The following is a 20,835-nucleotide window of genomic DNA, read 5'->3' on the forward strand; positions in this document are numbered from 1 at the left end:
CTGCTTAATGGAAATAATTTAGAGTCCTAGTGAAAATGACACAAAATTAGTTGACCTAATACTCCATTTCTTAGTAGTAATACCTTAACATATTCTCGAGTCAAAAATATGTTGTCAAAGTTGTGTTAGCTTTGAGAAATTACATTTCTAAATTTCATTATTTTTTATAGTTGGTGGTGCTTTAAATGTGTTTGTAGGATCGTAGAGCTTGTATCAAGGACTCAGTGTCTTACGCTCCCATTATTCTTTTAAGCTTGTGAAGTCCTTAATTAGCGTTTTGTTGATTTAGTAAGAGAAATGGCATTTGAAGACTGTAGAACGTGCCTCCCACTGAGACTGGCACATGACAAGTTTTTTCAGATTATTGTAGTTACTTGAGAAGAGAAGGCAGCAGAAATGTGGATAGAATAATGCAGATTGGCTTTTGTATAGCGGGGTTTTAGATTTTGATAGAAAGTTTAGCCTTTCAGATAGCAGTTTTGAAGTAAAGCAACAGGATTTGTCACAAAAAGAATGAGGCACAAGAAAAGAGACTCAACCATTAAAGTTTTCCAAAGCATTTCATTAAGTCCCAGCCAACAACAATCTTGCAGAAGAAGGAGATTGAGATCGAGAACGTTCACTGCGAAAGATGAGAGCCTCAATTTTCTTAACACCACTGGGTTGATGAGGTAGCACATTGGGCAAGAAGATGTGCAAGCCTCTGCAAAGTCTTCGAGAATGAGGTGGAAGACCTATAAATAGTAGCAACCTGTAAGTTTTATTTGCTTACCATGATGCTGTGAAAGATCCATGTTACCTTTTCCATTAGAGAGATTTTCTTGCATCTCTGATTATGTGCAGCAGACTTTTATAACGTAAGAGTGAATCCCTAGGAGTGATTGTCTCTCTTTGGTAGTATCTCTTCTGACCAGAAGCGTACCAGTCTCTCTGTAAATAGGAGTACCTGTAATTTTTCTTCATACAAGTTGTATCTACTCAGGAGGTGAGAGAGTGTCAAAAATATCCTTCTTAAAGCAGTGATGACCCCCGGGTTTCAGCAGCAATGAGGCGGAGAAGTAGGACTGGTCACATTGACACGCTTCACTCCAGAACAAAGGCTTTTGAAACCAGTGGTTTTTGAAACTTCTGAAATTGCTACAGCCCTGATTCAGACTCTTTTGGCATGCTTAGCAACAAAATACAGCCTATATTGGAACAGTTGTAAAATATAAATGGGAATGTACAACATAAAAGCAAGGCTGAAAGTGGGAGCCAGTCAAATGAGTACAAGCAGACTAATAGTCCACTGGAAAAAAAAAAAAAATCTCTATTTCCTCTTCCTGAGACCTGAGCATCTAATTAATGTGCATCAGGTCAGCCACACTCACCACCCTCTTGGTTGGGATTCAGATGCCCTCAGAGACATGGAAAACCCACAGACAACACGAGTGTGAAAGCAGTGCTGGTCTTCGTCAGTAGACCCATTGCAACATGGCACAGCCAGTGCTGACCAGTGCTCCCTCTCCCTGCGTTACGCCATGGCTGGAGTGTTGAGCCTTTATCTTCTGAGGTGCTGTGAAGCCAACAACAAAGGTTTTCACACAGGAGAAAACGCTCCAAAAGAATATCGAGAGGCATGTGGCCTACTTGCTGCAGTTGGGGCAGGTGTCTGGAAGAGGAGGAATAGCAGGTTCCCAAAGCAACATCATTACCTAGGCCACCAACCTCAGGAGCCAGGCATCGGCACTGAAGAAATGGGAACAATGGAGTAATTTTAGTCATCCCCTCTTCCATCTTACTTCAAAGTAATCAAGGGAATAAATAATTCCAGCTGTTACCCTAAAACTTGAGACCTTTACAACTTTTCCTGCTTCTCGTAGTTCATACTGTGAACACCAAGCACACTGAGGTGACACTTGTAGATTGCCACGTCACTTGCCAGCTGCAGCCAGGATGGCTCCTTCCAGAAGTCAGGGCATACTAAATCAGCCAAAACACTTATGCAAATCTGGCTACTTTCCTGTACATGTGGATGGACGGGGATTCTTATATGCCCCTGCAAAGCTTTAAGTACTTCCAGGCTAAATTTCAAGCTAAAACTTTCAATTGTAGCAAAGAGGGGAAAGTAAGTCAATGAGATATGTGTCTTCAAAAAGTTATGTCTGTTTGGGAGGTCTGAAAAAGAAATTAGAACTCATCACTCACATTTCCCTCCATCCTGGTCTGAAGGTGGTATCCACTTGCTAAAATACTAACTACAAACCCTTTCAATAAACTCTGTAATAGAATATTTTTGGAAGAGATACAGGTTTCATTTGAAGCTCACTTCTAAAATCTTGTTTCTAAGTTTAGGGTAAGTTAAATGCTAACTCTTACTGAGTTTTATATTCTGACACAGTTTGGATAATCAGGAAAATTTCTCAACATGATAAAATATAAATAGTGATACAGTTCATTGTTGTTTTCCTCAAAGAGCTGAAAGCTTCTGAAAAGAGATCTTACTCTAGTAACATGAAACAATTCAAGGTAGTATTTCTGAAGTGCATGACCAAAACTGAGCTAAACTGGTATTGAACCCCATAGACCCAAGTTTGAAAATGTAAACATCCATCAAATCTCATGAAATTTGCAGCTATGTTTGAGTAAAACTTGTCATCTTTCAATGAATTTGTAAATTTGTTTTAACAGGAGGAGGAATTCATATGATTCCTGCCTTTTCCTCACTATTTTGGGCACAAAAAAGGGAGCCTGAATGTGTAAAGGCAGAGCAAAAGGCAAAATTAAACAAAAGAGGAAGATTCAGTATTCCTAAAATGAGTAGCAATGAAGTTTCCTGTTTTCTTTGTAAAGAAGCAGCAACAAGCCCAATTATACTTTAGCAGACTAACAGAGTAAATTTTTTTTGGCCAAAATCTTGAATAGCTGTATATAGAGAGATCTACCTCTGATTCACATCAGGAGGGAGACACCTACTGTATTTAGGCACATGCAAGTGAGACTGAAGATGTGCCCAGAAAGGAAATCATAAAATGCACCTGCTCTTCTTTATTTTCTTTTGTTTATAATTTTAGCTGGGTTCTTCATAGTTACAAACTTTTTATTTCAGAAAGGTAGGTTTCTAAGGAGAATGCAGAAGTCTAAAATGGTAATGGGCTTCTGCTTTGGTTTTTGTCAACTTTTTGCAGTTTTTCAGCTGAATGTGCTTTTCTATCAATTCTGCTTTGCTTGGTCTAAAAACAAAACAACAACGAAACTACAAGAAAAAAACACCGAACACAAAAAGGCAACTAGGATAAACAGCTTTCTGCAGATTAAACTATACATACCGTTTCATGCTGTGCATCTGGTGCACTTTCTTATTACTTCTAATAATGTTTTATAATTAGTGAATGTGCAAACATGCTTGGATCATAAAAAGAAGGAAATTGCACAGTATTTCCCTCGTGTTGAAAACTTTGCCAAGCAGTTATGTTTAAAATACAAACACTGAGTTCTAGGCTTCCTCTGAAACTTTATGTAATGGTTTGATTTATGTTGAAGTTAATGTGGTTTGTTGGAATAATTTAAGCTGTAGAAATAGTATTTTAATTATACTAAGCAGTCCAGGAAATAAAATATGTACAGGTACTGTTTTACCCATTTTTATTCTCTCCTAGGTTCTTTGGAGAAGTATGTTTAAAAATATCTGTACTTGTACTTTTCTGTGGGGATGAAGGCAGCAAACAATGTGAAATGGAAAATGTATTTAACAACCAGAAAAAAAAAAGTGTTTTTCCCATTAAAACTTTTTTTTTTGCACATACCAGATTTCTGTAACGTATTCCTGTGTAATGGTTGTGAACACTCTTTTATTTTTAAGGTTATTCTTGTGCAAGTTAATCCAGGGGAAGCATTTACAATAAGAAGAGAAGATGGACAGTTTCAGTGCATTACAGGTAAAATGGATAATTTTTTTTTAATATTTCCTGATTCTGCATCAGGATAAATAAAAGGTAATTTCTGGTGTTGAAGGTAAAAGACTGAGAGAAAATAATTTTAAATACAAAAGCTGTTTAAAGACCTAAAAGATTATGTGCCTAGGCATCATTGGATTTACATTTCGGTACCATAAGGAACGTACTTTTTATCTGTATTAGTTAAAATTAAATTCCCTTGTTGGGGTGGGCAGAGAGGGCAGGAACACGACATTTAATCTGCAGACCAAACAGGCAAGTACTATTGTAGCAACCTTTGACTAAGCTCATTTATTGCATAGACCTCAAATCAAAAGTTACAGTTGTTAATTTGGTTTCGGTTTGTATTTTCAATTGTTGCTATCATATGGACATTGTTTTGCCCAGCAGTAACTGTCTGTTATCCCACTGCTAGTTTTCTAGGACACCTAGGGATCTCTAGGGATATCACTTGGTGTCCTTCCTGAGTTCTAGCAAGATCCAGCTGCAAAATACAAACACTTCATCTAAGCATAGTGTCCCCATACACAATGGTCAGTTTGGATGCTGTTTTCTATTCTGAATGAAAATAGCTACAAGTCGAGCCCATCTGCAGCTGCAAGAAAAGAGGACTCAGATATTGCTCTTGTTTAGAATACCATTTTACTGTGTTATAAAAGAGTATCCACAGATTCAGATAGTGGATTGTTGTTTTTTTGTTTTTTCTTTTTGCTTGTTATCTGCTGGGCCAATGAATCCTACCTTTTTTTTCCTGAACGTTGGCTCACCTCCAGCAGATACTGTCATGGGAAGTTGAAGTTCCAGCTCCTTTTCCCCATCTTTTCAGTCTGAGACAAAAGGTCTATTTCCAGTGTCATAGGCACGTCCTTGGGCTACAAGTGAACTGATTAAAAGGAGGCCTTGAACTGTAATTAGGTTTACATTGACAATTCTTAAAGTTTATATGTTCATTAGTGCCATTTTTCTGAACTCTGTGCCAGTTGCACATTCTTGTTGCTTCATTTCAGCCACAAGTCAGTCAGTATTGCAGCTCACAGTTCTATACTTCGTTATTTGAAATGTATCTGTAATAGTTGCTTTGCAATATCTATGAGGAACATAGTAATTTTATCCTGCAATTTAAGGTGGTTTTTTTTATTAAAAAAAAAAAAAAAGATAAAAATTGTATTTAACTTCTATTGCACACAATATTGAGGAGTGGCATACCTTGCATTTTTGTGCGTTTAATTTTGATTTATCAGATGGGCTTAGTGAGGAGAAAAATTGATTTGACGTTTTTCCTTGCATGGTAATTTTGAAAGTACAAAGTGTGTGTGATGAACTGCAAAAATACTGCTATCATATCTTTGCAAATAGAGTTATAACCTTTCATGATACTGCTTTTATCTTTGCCTGGTCCCTCTTGCTTTCTAAATAGGCAGCTTGCTATTGTGATTTTATTCAACTGTTGATTTATTTGCGCTTTAAATATGAGAGTGAGTATGTGTTAGACAGACAACTCTTCCTGGTACTCATTAAGAGTAAACTCGGATATGGTTTTTACAACTTTACTGGAAAGTCCTGCAACTTTTGCAAACCACTTGTTATATGGGCATTCTCCTTGTCCTTCTCCATTCCGGTACATGAAAACATGGCTTATAGTTGGTAATAAAACAGAGATCATAACTTAGAGGTTTTTTGTGTTTGTACGTTCCCTAATCTTAGAACAGCATCAGTTAGACATGTTCACATGAATATAGCTTTTCTGGTCTGTTCTTGCCACTCTGAGATGTCCCTGTGTTATGAGGGCTATGTCAATAGATCTTTCTTACATTTATAAAGTGTTGGGTCTCCAGCTTAAAGAAGAAACTCCTTTAGAAAGTGATGCTGTACTTTTTCATGGTATGTATTGCACTAACGAGGAATGCCTACTTTCCCAACAGCTTCTGTGTACAGATTTCTATAAAGTGAATGATTTCATGTAGTGCACACTGTAGAGAGTAATTTGGTATTGATGGTCCTTCTTGCTCTGACACAACTTCTCAAACATAGTTTGCCCTTGACTTTGCAGAAAAAAAAATGGATGCCCAGTCTGCAAAATGGGTTACAGCTACAAGAGACTATTGTGCTGACTCTAAAGCAGGAAACCTCACATCAGTTCCCTGTTCTTATTTTCTTCGCTGTATACACTAAATTATTAGGTCAAATCAAAGTTAAAGTTGCAGAAATACATAATGAGTACAATTTGGGGAAGCATCATAAACATGCAGAAATGCTTATTTAAGAAAAAGGCATGGAGAAACTGAGTGGAGAAGCTATTAGTAGCAAGTTGATTTAGTCATCAGAATGTGAAATAATACTGTTTTCCAGTTTGTTTCCCTGTCAGGCTTTGCCCATCTTTATTCTCTTGTCTGACTGTATTGACTTCAGTCTCAACAAGCAGCACATTTTCTGCTCTCTGTGATGTACTATGTAAAAGGACATTGGAATACATACATTAAAAATGTGTATCTGCATATTACTCTGCAAAGACAGCACACTGCTCACGGAAATACTGTGATTATGTATAACAAGTACATTGCATATTGATGTAATTAATGTTGTTGTCTTGTATCACGCTCAGAATCCACCTGAAGAAAAGCATTATTAGTACAAGCATAAGGCTTTTTCCATGAAACGCACTTAATATTTTGTTAGAAGTATTCCCTTATCCCCTTCAAAGTGATACTTGTAAAGCTACATGAATAATTTCCAACACTTCTTTATTTGTGGTAGAATGGTAAGTGACCACCAAACAAATCTCTCTTAGTTTCTGATGTTTGCTTTCTAGAATGAACTGGTTTGGGAGCTTCATTTACTTAGTATTTTGTAGGATGTTCAATATCCTACAGATAGCAAGGACTTCAGATTAATGTTGAACATCAACTTTTGTTTTTTTAAGGAATGGAAAATTTTCAAGTACTACTTTTCAAAGTCTGTATTCTAAACTATATTTAGCAAAGTGTTGCCATACAAATATGTAGTTAGGTTCTCTGTAGAGTAAAATCTTAATGAAAGTACCTAAGGAAAGGAAGAAAAAATGTGAGATTACAAAGGATAAGACTAAGACTTTGGCATGTTATGCATTGAGCAAAAATTGAAATGGTAACAGTTTCAGGTTCTGTGAAGGCAATTTGCATCATCATATGCTTAAACTGAGATTATGTAAGTATAGTACAAAAACAAAAGAAAGGAGGTTGAGAGGTTTTGAGCTGCTTGTGGATGGATCCTCAGCAGAAATACAGATCCACAGATGCAGTAATGTGGGTGACTTGGTAAGTCATGGTTCCTTCAGTGATTCTAGATCTCTGTCCCTTGTGCTTTATTGCTGGTCATTTCATGTTGAGATTGCAGTATCTGCTGAAGCCAGTGTGGATTCTTTATAAATCTAACCATTTTATATACTTCTTGCACCATATCTCTGTCTGTTGGAAAAATTGAGGTGCTCCATCCATCAGTCTTTGTGCTGTTCTTGTCATAGTTCTTTTATTTCTAAAGAGTACTAGCCTTGCTTTGGATGCTCTGTACATAGGGTAAAAAGTACTCAGCCTGAAAACAGCAAGAGTCATTGTCTTTCCAGGAGAAAGGAGAGGTGTGAATAAGTGTGAATAAAGTGAGTATTTTAGAGCTGTCCTTGAATCAATGAAGTAATGAAAAGTACCAATTAATAGAGGAGCACACCATGCTTTTTCTGAAAGCTAAGCTTCTGAAGAAAATAGTACATTTATACTCAGGTCTCTGTACTGACTTGCTGGCTGTTTGCAGGTATAACTCACATAGGTGATCTATAAAGCCTTGAATGTTTTGGAACTGTAGGTGAGAAGTGGCATCTTAGCTTGTGCCTCTTCCATGGCAGTTAAGATGGGATGAAAAGGACATTTTATTTCCTAGTTTAAAATCTGTAGGTTTGACAAAAGAGCAGTGGTTGCTGAGGGACCTTTCCTCCTTGGTTAATCTCTTTCCTTTACTTTGACAGAGTTTTGATGACTGTGTATTTTTTCTTGATGTACTGTATGCATATTTTTATAAAATAACAATCATGCTTATTTTGTATTTCTGTAGTTGACAGCTTAGGTCTTAGTTGCTTTTCCGTTGTGTATATTTTGACTTAATTACAACTTTAAATGAGCATTTCTCTGTACCAAGGGCCAACTTTTGATTTTATAAAATGTTGTTTGACTGCCTAGTGGTTTGTCTGATAGCAATGACTTCTGCCCACTCTTTTAACACAACTTCAATTTAAACCATTTGTCAGGCTTGCTTTCTAAAGACAGTGTGATTTTCTTGCTAGACAGACAGGAAGGTATCTGCCTGTGTATCCATATGTTAGACCAAAGTGCTTATTTTCAGAAGAGCTCTTTTAGATCTGTGAAACTGTTCACACATACTGGAAATATTCAGACTTCTGTGGAAACTTTCCTTAAGCAAAATTTTGTCTTCTGTTAAAGTGAAATAATCAGCTACATTGCAGTGATTCAGAAAGCCAGGTTTGAAGTAAATGAATGGGCTGTCTTTGTAGAAGTGAATTACTGCAGATCATTCATTCATGAATTCTTCCTATTGCAGAATAAGTGAATGAAGATGACTCATCTTGAGCACATTTTATAACAGTCCCAAGTTGCAGCTAGGGGCTATTAAATGTTACTTGACATAATGAGAGACCATGTTATATATGTCTCTGCAAAGGAAAATCGGCATTTTCATAATAAAATAAGAAAATGTATGTAAATTAGTGTGAGTCATAAATACTTCATGTTTTGAAATGAAGTATCAGTTTTAAGGTTGGTCTCTGGGATAGAAGTTAAGCAATCTTAACGTCTTTTTTTTTCCCCTTTAAAGAATAAAATGCTTGTTAAAAGTGTTTAGAACTAAGTCAAGAGGGAAAGAGGAAAATCATATCAATTCTAAGATTACAGTAGTGAAGCACAAATTTTATTTCATTCTAAAATTTATTTTCAGCTTTGGAAGAGCATACCTGCCCATTATCCAGAATGCTACATGAATAAAGTTGTTACCTGCTGCTGGGTCTCATATGTGGTTTTGGTTGTTTTCAGATAGCATTAAAGCAACCAAGGTGAACATTTTAAAATAAATGCAACTCCTGCCTAAGTACATTTGAACAATGACAACAAAAAAATAGACTTTTTTTGTTCTAAGTAACACCTGGTGCTTAGCTGTTGAGTTTTATGTAAGAGTAATTTATTATTTGAGGTAGTTAAACACCGATGTTGATCTGGTCATAAATTCTGTACAAGCTGTCACAAATCCCTCAGAAGGGACTTTCCTAGTTGCTAGTGGTCATTGGAAGTTGCTGCTTTCACGAGAAGACCAGAGCTTATTACCAAACCCTAAACCCACTGTGTGGGTCGGAGGAAGTACGTGCTGTCATTCTCTGGTGATCTGAGAATGCACGAGGTTACCTGGCACTGCAGTAGTGCCAGGTAACCCCATGTTGTCTTTAAGGGTGATATCACCTCTAGATATATTCTATCTTGTTTGTTAAATTGCTCAATGTCAGCTTTAGCAGTGGACGAAGTTGAGGAATGAGACAATATTTATTTAAATCCATAGATCGTAGAATCATAGAACATCCCGAGTTGGAAGCGACCCATAAGGATCATCAAGTCCAACTCCTGGCACCGCACAGGTCTGCCCAAAAGTTTAGACCATGTAACTATCCAATCGCTTCTTAAATTCAGACAGGCTTGGTGCAGTGACTACTTCCCTGGGGAGCCTGTTCCAGAGTGCGACCACCCTCTCGGTGAAGAACCTCTTCCTGATGTCCAGCCTAAACTTCCCCTGCCTCAGCTTAACACTGTTTCCGTGGGTCCTCTCACTGGTGATAATGGAGAATAGGTCCCCTTCTTCTCCACTCCCCCTCGCAAGGAAGGTGTAGACTGCGATGAGGTCCCCCCTCAGCCTCCTTTTCTCCAGGCTGAACAGGCCCAGTGACCTCAGCCGCTCCTCATATGTCTTCCCCTCTAGGCCCTTCACCATCTTCGTCGCCCTCCCCTGGACACTCTCCAACAGTTTAATGTCCTTTTTGTACTGCGGTGCCCAGAACTGCACACAGTACTCGAGGTGAGGCCGCACCAGCGCAGAGTAGAGCGGGACAATCACTTCCTTCGACCGACTAGCAATGCTGTGCTTGATGCACCCCAGGGTACGTTTGGCCCTCCTGGCTGCCAGGGCACGCTGCTGGCTCATATTCAACTTGCTGTCAACCACAACCCCCAGATCCTTCTCCACGGGGCTGCTCTCCAGCGTCTCGTCGCCCAGTCTGTACATATAGCCAGGGTTGCCCCGTCCCAGATGCAGGACCCGGCACTTGCTTTTGTTAAACTTCATGCGGTTGGTGATCGCCCAGCTCTCCAATCTGTCCAGATCTCTCTGCAAGGCCTTTCCACCCTCATCCGAGTCCACAACTCCTTCAAGTTTAGTGTCGTCGGCAAATTTGCTCAAAACACCTTCTAGTCCTACATCCAAATCGTTTATAAAAACATTGAAGAGGACTGGCCCTAAAATGGAGCCTTGAGGGACCCCACTAGTGACTATCCGCCAGCCAGATGTGGCCCCATTTACCACAACCCTTTGAGCCCTGCCCGTCAGCCAATTGCTCACCCATTGTATGATGTTTTTGTTTAGCTGTATGCTGGACATTTTGTCCAGTAGGATCCTATGGGAAACCGTGTCAAAAGCTTTGCTGAAGTCCAAAAAGATCACATCAGCTGGTTTCCCTTGATCGACTAGATGGGTGATCTTATCATAAAAAGAAATCGAATTTGTTAGTCAGGACCTACCCCTCATGAACCCATGTTGGCTGGGACCAGTGACTGCATTGTCCCCCAGGTGCGCTTCAGTAACTTCAAGGATCATCCTCTCCATAATTTTACCATGCACTGACGTGAGACTGACAGGCCTGTAATTGCTAGGGTCTTCTTTCTTACCCTTCTTGAAAATTGGCACAACATTTGCCAGCTTCCAGGCCAATGGGACCTCTCCAGATTCCCAAGATCGTTGAAAAATAATTGAGAGAGGTCCTACGATGACATCAGCCAGCTCTTTAAGCACCCTGGGATGAATCCCATCCGGACCTATGGACTTGTATGGATCCAGGTAGAGCAGCAAATCCCGCACACATGCAGGGTTGGTTGGGAGTTTGTCATTCCCACCGTGATGGTCCTCCAGCTCAGGGCACCCTGGGTCCCGAAGGCCATCATCAGCGTTGAAGACAGAGGCAAACACGGCGTTAAACGTCTCTGCTTTGCCTATGTCATTGTCTGTGAGGAGACCTTCCCCATCAAGTATTGGACCTATGTTTTCTTTGGTTCTCCTTTTTCTGTTCACATATCTAAAAAAACCTTTTTTATTGTCTCCCACAGACATGGCCAGCTTCAACTCTAGTTGGGCTTTGGCCACACGAATTTTCTCCCTACAAACACAAACAGCATCCCTGTATTCCTCCCTCGTCGCCTGACCCTCCTTCCAGCAGCTGTACACTTTCGTTTTTCGCCTAAGCTCCAGTAGAAGATCCCTGGTCAGCCAGGCCGGCCTTCTGCCCGCTTGCCTGACTTCCAGTATTTTGGAATCGCCTGATCTTGTGCTTTTAGGAGGCCGTGCTTAAAGATTGACCAGCACTGATGGATGCCAATGCCTTCAAAAGCAGTTTCCCAGGGGACCTTGCTGACTAGTTCCCTGAGCAACCTGAAGTCTGCTTTCCCCGTATCCAGGGCTGAAGTTTTGGTGACAGTTTTCCTTCTGTCACCATAAATTCTAAACTCAACCACTTCGTGGTCACCATGACCGAGACGGCCGCCAATTGCCACATCTCCCACAAGACCCTCTCTGTTCTCCAGCAACAGGTCAAGGAGGGCACCTTTCCTAGTTGGCTCTCTTAGCACCTGCACCAAGAAGTTATCATCTAGGTGCTTTATGAACCTCCTGGACTTGCTCGTGTCAGCCATGTGGTGATCCCAGTTGATGTCTGGCAAGTTGAAATCCCCTATAAGGACAAGGGGAGTTGATCTCGAGACGTCTCGTAGCTCTGCAAAGAATAATTCATCGGTGTTGTTGTCCTGGCCAGGTGGTCTGTAATAGACTCCCACAACGACATCCCCTTTATTTGTTCATCCCTTAATCCTTACCCAGGGGCTCTCAACTTTGCCATCACCAACTTGAAGTTCCACACAGTCCAGCCCATGCTTCACATACATCACGTAGATTCACATATGCTTCACATACATTCACATAGATCTGTATTAATGGAGCAAATTAGCAAAAAATATTAAGAATTCTCTTCTTGAGCATCTCTAGTGTTTTAGATAACTTGCGAGCCTGGGTGAACCCATACAAGTTAACCCATATGAGTGTTTTTTGGTTTTTAGTGCTCAGTGTTTCTGCTCCCATTAAGAACAGTTACTGGAGCCACCCAAGGAATCTGATACCTCCTTTCTGTAGCCCAAGAGGGAAGTAATTTTTCACCAGTTTCCATTTACCTAGTCCTCCTTTCTTGGTACTGGGATATTATGTGATGACACAGGTAACTATATTTGCTGTGCTTTTCCTCTTCAAAGATGTTTTACTGCTTTTCTACATTGTAGCCTTCTGAAGGCTACAGATGTAAGATTGTATACATCAATTCATTTCAACAAAACAAAAACCCCTAAATGATAAATCATCTCAAGTTAATTTCTATCCATTGCTTCCATGTGAGTGCTGTGTAGAAGACTAAACGTAATATGCAAGGCTGAAACTGGATATGGATACTTAGATCACATCCTCTTGTGTATGTTAATTTCTGTCGCAGATATATAGAGGGCTTTATAAAAGCACTGAAAAAAGCTAAAACAAGTCAACTGAAAGTATGAGGTCACAGCAAGCTACAATGACTTAAAGCCATCTAACTCTTGGCTGAGGACTTTCAAAGCTGAGTCTAGGAGTCGCTTAAATTGAAAGCATCTTTGGAAATGGCCTTAAATATGAAGCTGTTTCTAAAATTTGTATAGGTAATTGCATTTTAGGTGCCTACAGTCAAACTAAAAATAACATTGGTACCAGTCAGTCATGCACAAGTATGACTGCAGAGGAGACTTGATGCTCTTCTGTGTTAAAAGAAGATGCTAAGGAAAGAAAATGACCATAAAACATGGATATAGTTCCTTGACTTAGACACAATATGACATAATAATTGTAAGCAGGGAACTGGCTTTTCTATAACTTAGAGTGATAATCAGAGTGCATGAATGCCCTTGCAAATTTTGAGGAACAGATGCACTCTTCTGCCTTGTACAGGTAGATTAGCATGGAGGTTGGATGGAGATATAGGAAATCCCCTTCTGATAAAGTAAAGAAACAAAGATTAATTCAAGTCCTTGCTCTACCATATGTCAAATGCTCAGGTACTGGCTTTGGCACATAGGAGAAATCTGCTTCTTTTGAATATCATTGGCAGGGAAAATTTGCCCTGAAACCGTGCTGTTGTAGCTTTTCTCTTACTAGTACTATGATGAATTAAAACTAGCTTAGGTGTCTACTTGATTCCGTAGTCCTCTTTAGCAATAGGGCAAAATTGAGAGGGGACCATCTCTCAAAATTCAGTTTAACACAACAAAACTGGCAAAGAAGCATAAAACAAGGTCAGAATAAGCCATAGCAATTCAGAAGTCTGTTATTTCGATCAGCTCTAAGAGCGGCCCCAAGAACTAACCTCGAAACAGTGCACGCTCCCCCTTCTCTGGGAACTGCCTGACCTTCCCCTTCACTAAGGCTGATAAGCGAGCGGGACTTGGTGGCCCCAGTCTCCCCCAGCTCTTAAAGAGGCAGTCGGGGACCCTCCAAGAAGCTGTTGCTGGAAAAGCTCGCTTGACTGTGCTGCGAAAAGCTAGAGCAGCTAGCATTACTGCTGTGCCCGTTTCATTAGGTTTATAAATACGAGATTTCTAAAGTGTGCCATTCCCTGAATAAACTAAACTTGGCAAAAGTTTGATCAAAAGCAAATCAGACTTGTTTTTGTCACCATCTGCAGTAGGAAGTGAAAAACCAGGTTAAAATGGGAAAACATTAATTCGGATGTTTAATCATGTTTGTTGCAAAGTGTTTTAGGGAAAACTTAATTTTTCTATCATTGATTTCCATTTGAAATGTTGTTCAAATATATCTAATATCTTTGTAGGGATAAAACAAGTTTATAATGCCTTCTAATGCTTTGTTTTTTCAATGGTTTGTTACTTTCTCATTCTTCTGTTAGGCATTATTCTATATCGTCTTTCACACATTTTGAAATGTGAATGAGTTTGTGATTTACTATATTCATCATAAAGTGTTCAGTCTGTTTGTCCTTTTCATGTTCCGTTTTCCTATATATTCCGATCTGTTAAACTTTCCTTGTATCTTCTCCAATTTCCTCCGTTATTCCCTCCTTTCAATAAACTAGACCCAGCCTGACTATAGGAAGGTTCTGGAGACATTTGTTGGAAATATCAGTGCTTCAGCTGCTTTCTTAAGACATCTAATTTTAGGTGTCTAAATGTGTTTCTATATGTGGCCTTGGATCTAAGCTCCCATTATAAGTAGTGAAGGTTTAGTCACTAGCTACAGTGCAGTCAGTGCTTTTCAGCTGACATCAGTTTGAACCGAATAGCTCTCCAGGCTCCACTGTCTGCACTAAGTAGATCTCCACTTGCTATAATAGGAGTGTAAGGTCCTAACTTGCGTGCAGTCACATGGGTCCAGATACTTAAATGACATGTCTCCATTCTGGAGCTAAAGCCTGGCTGTTAGAAACTGAAAAAAGACAGGCTACTTCCTGAAAGCATCTCATTTGAGTGCATTGTTTCAAAGTTGTACCCACAATGAATGTCTTTGCCCTGAACTTTTTGCTTTTAAGCTGTTTGAGCTCATCCATTTCCATGAGCATCTAACATCTCACATCTTAAATGGAGGTACATGTTGGGATGGAGTTGAGGCCTTTGGTTGCAACTGGAGAATGCACCTGAAAGTCGGTTCCCATGACTGCAGTCAGCAATGTGTTGCCCACAAGCTTGTAAATCATTAACTCATGCTTCTGAGATTTAGCTGCTAGTGTGGGCAGTCTGAGTCTGGAACCACTTGGATGAGTCCTGTGCAAAGGATGTTAAGCTTGATGGGTCTGTGTCTGAGAAGATTAAGTCCCCTGGCACTGTAATCAGGTCATCAGATTTCTTCTCTGACTGTTTACTGATGGGAAAGAAGTAGCCTTGTACTTCTTGCTTCATGAAACAAAAGGAGGGGTAAATTGATACAGGATCTCTTGTTAGTTTCTAACATAAGAAGAAAGTTGATTAGCTGTTTGAACTAAATCAGGGATACAGGCAAAGAATTTTGAAAAAAAAACCAACACAGCATTTTACTTATTAGGATCTTAATTGACAATGCTATTTAGAGTAACTTATGCTCATAACATTGAATCTTAATTGGATGAAATCTGGTTGAATAAAATCATAAAATTTCATGAAAATAGCTAATTTTTTTGCTTTATCACAGCATGTCAGAATAGTTGTGGCTGGAGAGGGACTTCTGTAAGTCACCTGCCCCAAGTCCTGCTCCAGCAGGGCCCCCCAGCGCAGGGTGCCCAGGACCCCGTCCAGGCGCCTTGTGCCGCTCTCCCAGGAGGAGACCCCACAGCCTCTCTGGGCAGCCTGGGCCAGTGCTCAGCCGCCCGCCCAGCACACAAGTGCTGCCTGGTGCTCAGAGGGAGCCTCCTGCCTGCCCCTTGGTGCCCACTGCCCCTGGCCTGGCGCTGGGCACCCCTGAAAAGAGCCTGGCTGCGGCCTCTTTGCCCCCTGCCTGCGGGGATTCACAGCCCTGGGTGAGATCCCCCTGAGCCTCCTCTTCTCCAGGCTGAGCAGTCCCAGCTCTCCCGGCCTCTGCTCACAGGAGAGGTGCTCCAGGCCCTTCCTCACCTGAGTGGCTCTTTGCAGGGCTCTCTCCAACATGTCCATGTCTCTCTTGTACTGGGGGCCCAGAGTGGACCCAGCACTCCAAGTGTGGCCTCACTGGTGCTGAGCAGAGTGGAAGGATCACCTCTCGATCTGCTGGTGATGCTTTGCCTAATGTAACCCAGAATACCATCAGCCTCCTTGGCAGCAAGGACTCGTTGCTGGCTCACGCCGACCTTGGTGTCCACCAGGACCCACAGATCCCTTGCTCCAGAGCTGCTTCCCAGCTGGGTGCCCCCAGCCTGTCCTGGTGCCTGGGGTCGCTCCTCCCCAGGCGCAGGGCTCTGCACTTCCCTGTGTTGGCCTTCAGGAGGTCCCTGTCAGCCCATTCCTCCAGCCTGTTGATGTCCCTCGCAATGGCAGCGCAGCCTTCTGGTGAATCAGCCACTGCCCCCATATAGAAAAACGTTACTCCATTTCCTTATCTGATTAATTCTTTAAAAACAATTTGTGCTTTATAGAAACTAAGAAGCAGTGTATTTAAACTGTCTTTTTCTGGGTTCCGTAAAAATGAAAAGGCTACAACTTTGTGCCTAAGCACTGCGTTTGTTAGATCTTCTTTAACCATATGTACAGTAGGAATACAGCCTGGTGTCTCATCTGTTTGAAACGCTACAAATTGTTAGATGAGACCCCAGGGTGTTTCTTTATAGTTCCACCCTTTGAGATCCAAGCTGTTTTGCTACATCCTTGAAGTACAGCTGCAGCTGTGAAAGCATTCAGGCTTCTATCAAAGGCCTCAAGTTAACTAAGAAATAACTTCCAATTGAGTTTGATTTACTGTTGTTCTATTTGTACTCCAAAGAGTAGTCTCGGTCGCCTTATCTCCTGGTCAGGCACACGGTAGCTGTGAAGGGTGGCAGGCCACGAAGGAAAGCAGCATCTCCAGGCCTGGGGAGCTGCTCTCCCAGCTGGTATTTTTCCAGACCTCCTCAAGGCCGAGCAGGCTTCTGCTGATGCCTTTCTCTTTCTCCTCTGATGCTAAAAGTTGTTCTGTAGAGAGAGTACCTGCAGAAGGAGACCTGGAGGTTGGTTTCCATTTACTTCCCTTTATTTTCACCTGTGCAACTGCTTTATCTGCTTGGGTCCACATACTGTTTTGTTGCCAGAATGTAATACCCATCTGAATGTTGCAACTTCGAATCCAGGGATTTTTTTAATTATTATTCTGTTCATAGTTTTGCTTTTTTTTCCCTAATGGATGAATCAGCAGCACATGGCCCGAAAGATACGGCTGTGCATGCGTTATTAATAGTTAGATGATGATAGTTGCGGTCTTTTTTGACTGTTGAGACGACTGAGGTTTTGTCAGCTTGCATGGCTTACATGATCATGACACGTTTGAACTTCATTGAAATCCTGGTGATACAACTTCCCTTTGCTTTCTTCCTTTTGTAGACATTCGTGCAGCAATCTGTTTTACATCTGAAGCAGTTTATTATCCAAATGAGGGGAAGGAAGATAGGGAGGAAGGTAACAAGGCCATCACAAGCACATAGGCTAGCTGTGCACAAATATAAATAGCTACTGTGTAACGTGAATTAAAGACCAATTACAAGTGTGTCTATTCAGCCACTTAAAGCCATTAAGAAACAGTGTAATTACGTGGGTCTTCAAATAAAGTTTGAAAGACCAGATTCACTGCTAGTAAATACAGCTATTCAAAGTGCTGTTGTTCTTTTTTTTTTTTTTTTTTTTCCCCAAAGAAAAGGCTTTTGTCACGCTGCAACTTGAAAAAATGCAGTTTTCTGGAGCAGGTGCTCTAGGACATCATCTAAACAGCCTCAGATTTTTTTCAAGTGACTGTGCAGCACCCAGTAACTTACAGAAGTTTCTCAAGTTAATGGTGCTCAAGGTACTGGAGCGACTGATTACACCCTCTTTTCTTTTTGATGAATCAACTATTCTGTGAGTGTATGGTTTACTTTCTGTGCCTGTTCTCAATTTGTTTTTTCCAGTAGCTTTTCTCCGTCCGTTTCACTCTTGCTTTCCCTTTGGTGCTGGACATATGGCCCATCTTCATACTGTGTATATTATATTTCCCTTGGATAATCTTGACTGTTTTATTCATAGGTGGGATGGATGTACCTTCTGAAGCAGCTGATGAAAGAACTTTCTTACAGCCCAATATTTTGTTGAGAAAAGATGGCTTATTACATATATTACACTCTTCAGTGATACAAAACCCCATTTTCAAATTTCCTATGGGCTTTGTAAAACTGTTAGTTATTACATTGTTATATCTCAGTTGCAATGACTTATGAAAGTTGTATTTTGTCTGTTCCCCACCCTCTTTAAAAAAGAAAAAAAGTAGGTCCTACCTAAGCAGAACAGCCTGTGCTTCTTAACAAGGATTTTATTACTATGTTTCCTCCAGATCTTTCAGGTCAAGGAAGTACTGCTAGATGTAAATATTTCAGAAGTACCTAAATGGAGAGTATTCAGGTATAGCAGCTTTTCTGCCTTCAGGAGGATTCTGTCTGCTTGTGCCTCCAAAATAGGGAAATAGAGGCTGGGGGAAGAGAGCTGGAATAAGATCTATGAATGCCAAACCTATAGGGTGTATTATTACTTCATAGATGATTCATAGGAGGATTTAATATGTAGTTGTAGTTTCAATAAAATACAAGTAAGTTACTGGGAATAAGATAGCGAAGGTTGTCATCATGACCATTTCATAACAATGCATCGCAACAATTGTAGAAAAATCGTATGAAATACAGGCAGGTCACTTGAAGTAGAAGGACTGTGCTTAATAAAAACCACAACAGGACCGTGGGCTGAGAGAAAGTCCCAAACTAGGGAAAGAACTGTTAGGTCAAGGAGCTGTACCTTATTGATACTGCGTTCCTTTCTTCTTGGAATCAGAATTAAAGTTGGAGACAACAACAGAGGGAAGGAGAAAGAGATGGGTCTACAGAGAATCGTCAGCCTTTTGCTTTTTCTCTGTTTTCTCAGAAGTGCTAAATGCTGTCTTTCAAGGGACTGTCTTAAAGTGAAGTGCTCTGCTGTGTTACATCCTCAGCCATTTTGACAGAGCTGGGCTTTTTGGTTTTTGCAGTGAAGAGACATCTCAGTAAAACTCCTAAGTAACAGGTGGATTTAGAAAATAACAAACATACTTCAGTTGGCATTTATTCTCACTTTTTCTTAAACTTTCCATTTATTGTTTCCTGTTTGGTGATCAAGCACAGAACTGTTTTGTTGGATAAAAGAAGTTTAATCTTATCGATCACTTAAGCTCAGTTAAAACTGAAAAGTCATCTAACTCATCAGCTGTTAACAAACGCTGAACAAAGATGCAGAAGACTGCCTAGTGTGAGCTTAACTTCCACTCCCATATTTGTACTGCAAATAGATACAGATACAACAGTACTTGCAAGCACTGAGGTTTTGAGATTGATTGATGGTTTGATTGTTTTTTACTATGGACTGCTAGCCCATGTGCGTTAGAACAGTGCCTTTCTACACAAGCTGTAAATCTGACATTATATATATGTAGCCTTTTCAATAGCATGTTTGTTAAAGGTGTGTTTTTATGTTTGCTGCACCTTTCCAATTCTTAATAAAAATATTGCATAAAAAAGGAAGAAAAAGTACCTTGGAAATACCCCATCTTTTCTCTTAGTTATAGCTATATACACTCCTAAGTGTTCTTGTGTTCCTTTCAAGCAGAATATATGACACATACTAGACCAGGAATCCTACTCATATACCCACACAGCTTTATCTGTAGGTTTTTTCCCCAGTTCATCTTCTAACATTGAAAATACCTTCCAGAGCACCGATTTGGCCATAATAGCTTTCCAAGTGTGCATTAAGTTCATAAAGTTTCAATGTGCTATCATTGTTTTTCAGTTACTGAGCCTCAACCTCTTATCTGAAAAGCAGGTCTGTTATTTATTTCTTATGGGAAAGAATCTAGTCTCATCTTGGTGACAGCATAAATGGAAGGGTGTTGGGTTCTGGGTTTTCTCAGAAGCATATAAATGCAGGTTTCTGGATCTTCTTGTTGTATGGTGGTGTTGTGCTGCTGTGTGTGGACAAGTAGTAGATTGGCAGGTAAACAATTCTGTGCAGCTTCACAGAACTAGATGAAGGTCTGAAGTGCCTGGGAAGATGCCACGTGGAAAAAGAGGCTGAATGCCAGGTAAGGCTGTATCTATGTAGGACGTGGCTTTTGGAGATGTGGAGGCCAATAGAAAGCAAATAAAAGGACCAGAAAACACAGATGTGAAGAATGACAGTCTTGAGATCAGATACCTGTGTGTTTTGTTGGATAAAACCCGTAGAGCAAAATTCAAAGCATAATACAGAGTGGTTTTGACCTGTAGCTCTACAGAGCTTCAGCAGATTCAATATAACCTTAGTCATATAGTCTTTTGGTTTTTTTGTTTGTTTGTTTGTTTTAAGGTTCTTAATTGTGGAGGAAATAGGAAAGGATCAAATGCTGAAGCGTGATGCACAGCTAGCCTGTAATATAAATCTATCCCTTCTTAACCACTCAGTAACTAAGGCACTCAGGTATCTTTCAGCTATCAAGATAATTCCATAAAAACTTGGCATTTCAGCTAAGCTGATGAACCAGGGAACTGCAGTGGCCTAGGGAATCTGTATTCCAGAAGTGGTAAAAGATCAAGAATGTGCATCAACTGTTTAAAGGAGTGTTGTTTGAATGGTACCCCTGAACTGGATGAAATGCAGTTATATACAGTGTAAGGTCTTGCATAAGATTAATAAATTATGAACGGGAATCTCATCATTTGCAATTTTATAAGGAGGAGGAGGAAGCAGGCAAGCTATTTGGTTCACAAGATAAGTATTATCTCCAGTGTAATGTATCTGTAAAGGTTACTGTGATCATAAAATGCATCAGAGCAGACATTGCTAGTACAGCTTGGGATGTT

The 20,835-nt window shown here is 40.3% G+C and overlaps 1 protein-coding gene across 4 annotated transcripts in view; it reads left to right on the forward strand.

The window, feature by feature from the left end:
• FNDC3A (fibronectin type III domain containing 3A) overlaps positions 1 to 20,835 on the forward strand; it is a 118,983-nt gene that overhangs the window by 36,139 nt on the left and 62,009 nt on the right. For 3 of the 4 annotated variants that reach the window (XM_066988933.1, XM_066988936.1, XM_048052473.2), the window contains one exon: positions 3,842 to 3,917. The exons of the other annotated variant lie outside the window; for it this stretch is intronic. In XM_066988933.1, the coding sequence (XP_066845034.1) occupies positions 3,842 to 3,917 (76 nt within the window). The remainder of the gene's footprint in view (positions 1 to 3,841; positions 3,918 to 20,835) is intronic. 4 annotated transcript variants of the gene reach the window in all.

This window comes from Anser cygnoides, chromosome 1 (assembly GCF_040182565.1).
Source record: "Anser cygnoides isolate HZ-2024a breed goose chromosome 1, Taihu_goose_T2T_genome, whole genome shotgun sequence".
In the NCBI taxonomy this organism is placed as follows: domain Eukaryota; kingdom Metazoa; phylum Chordata; class Aves; order Anseriformes; family Anatidae; genus Anser; species Anser cygnoides.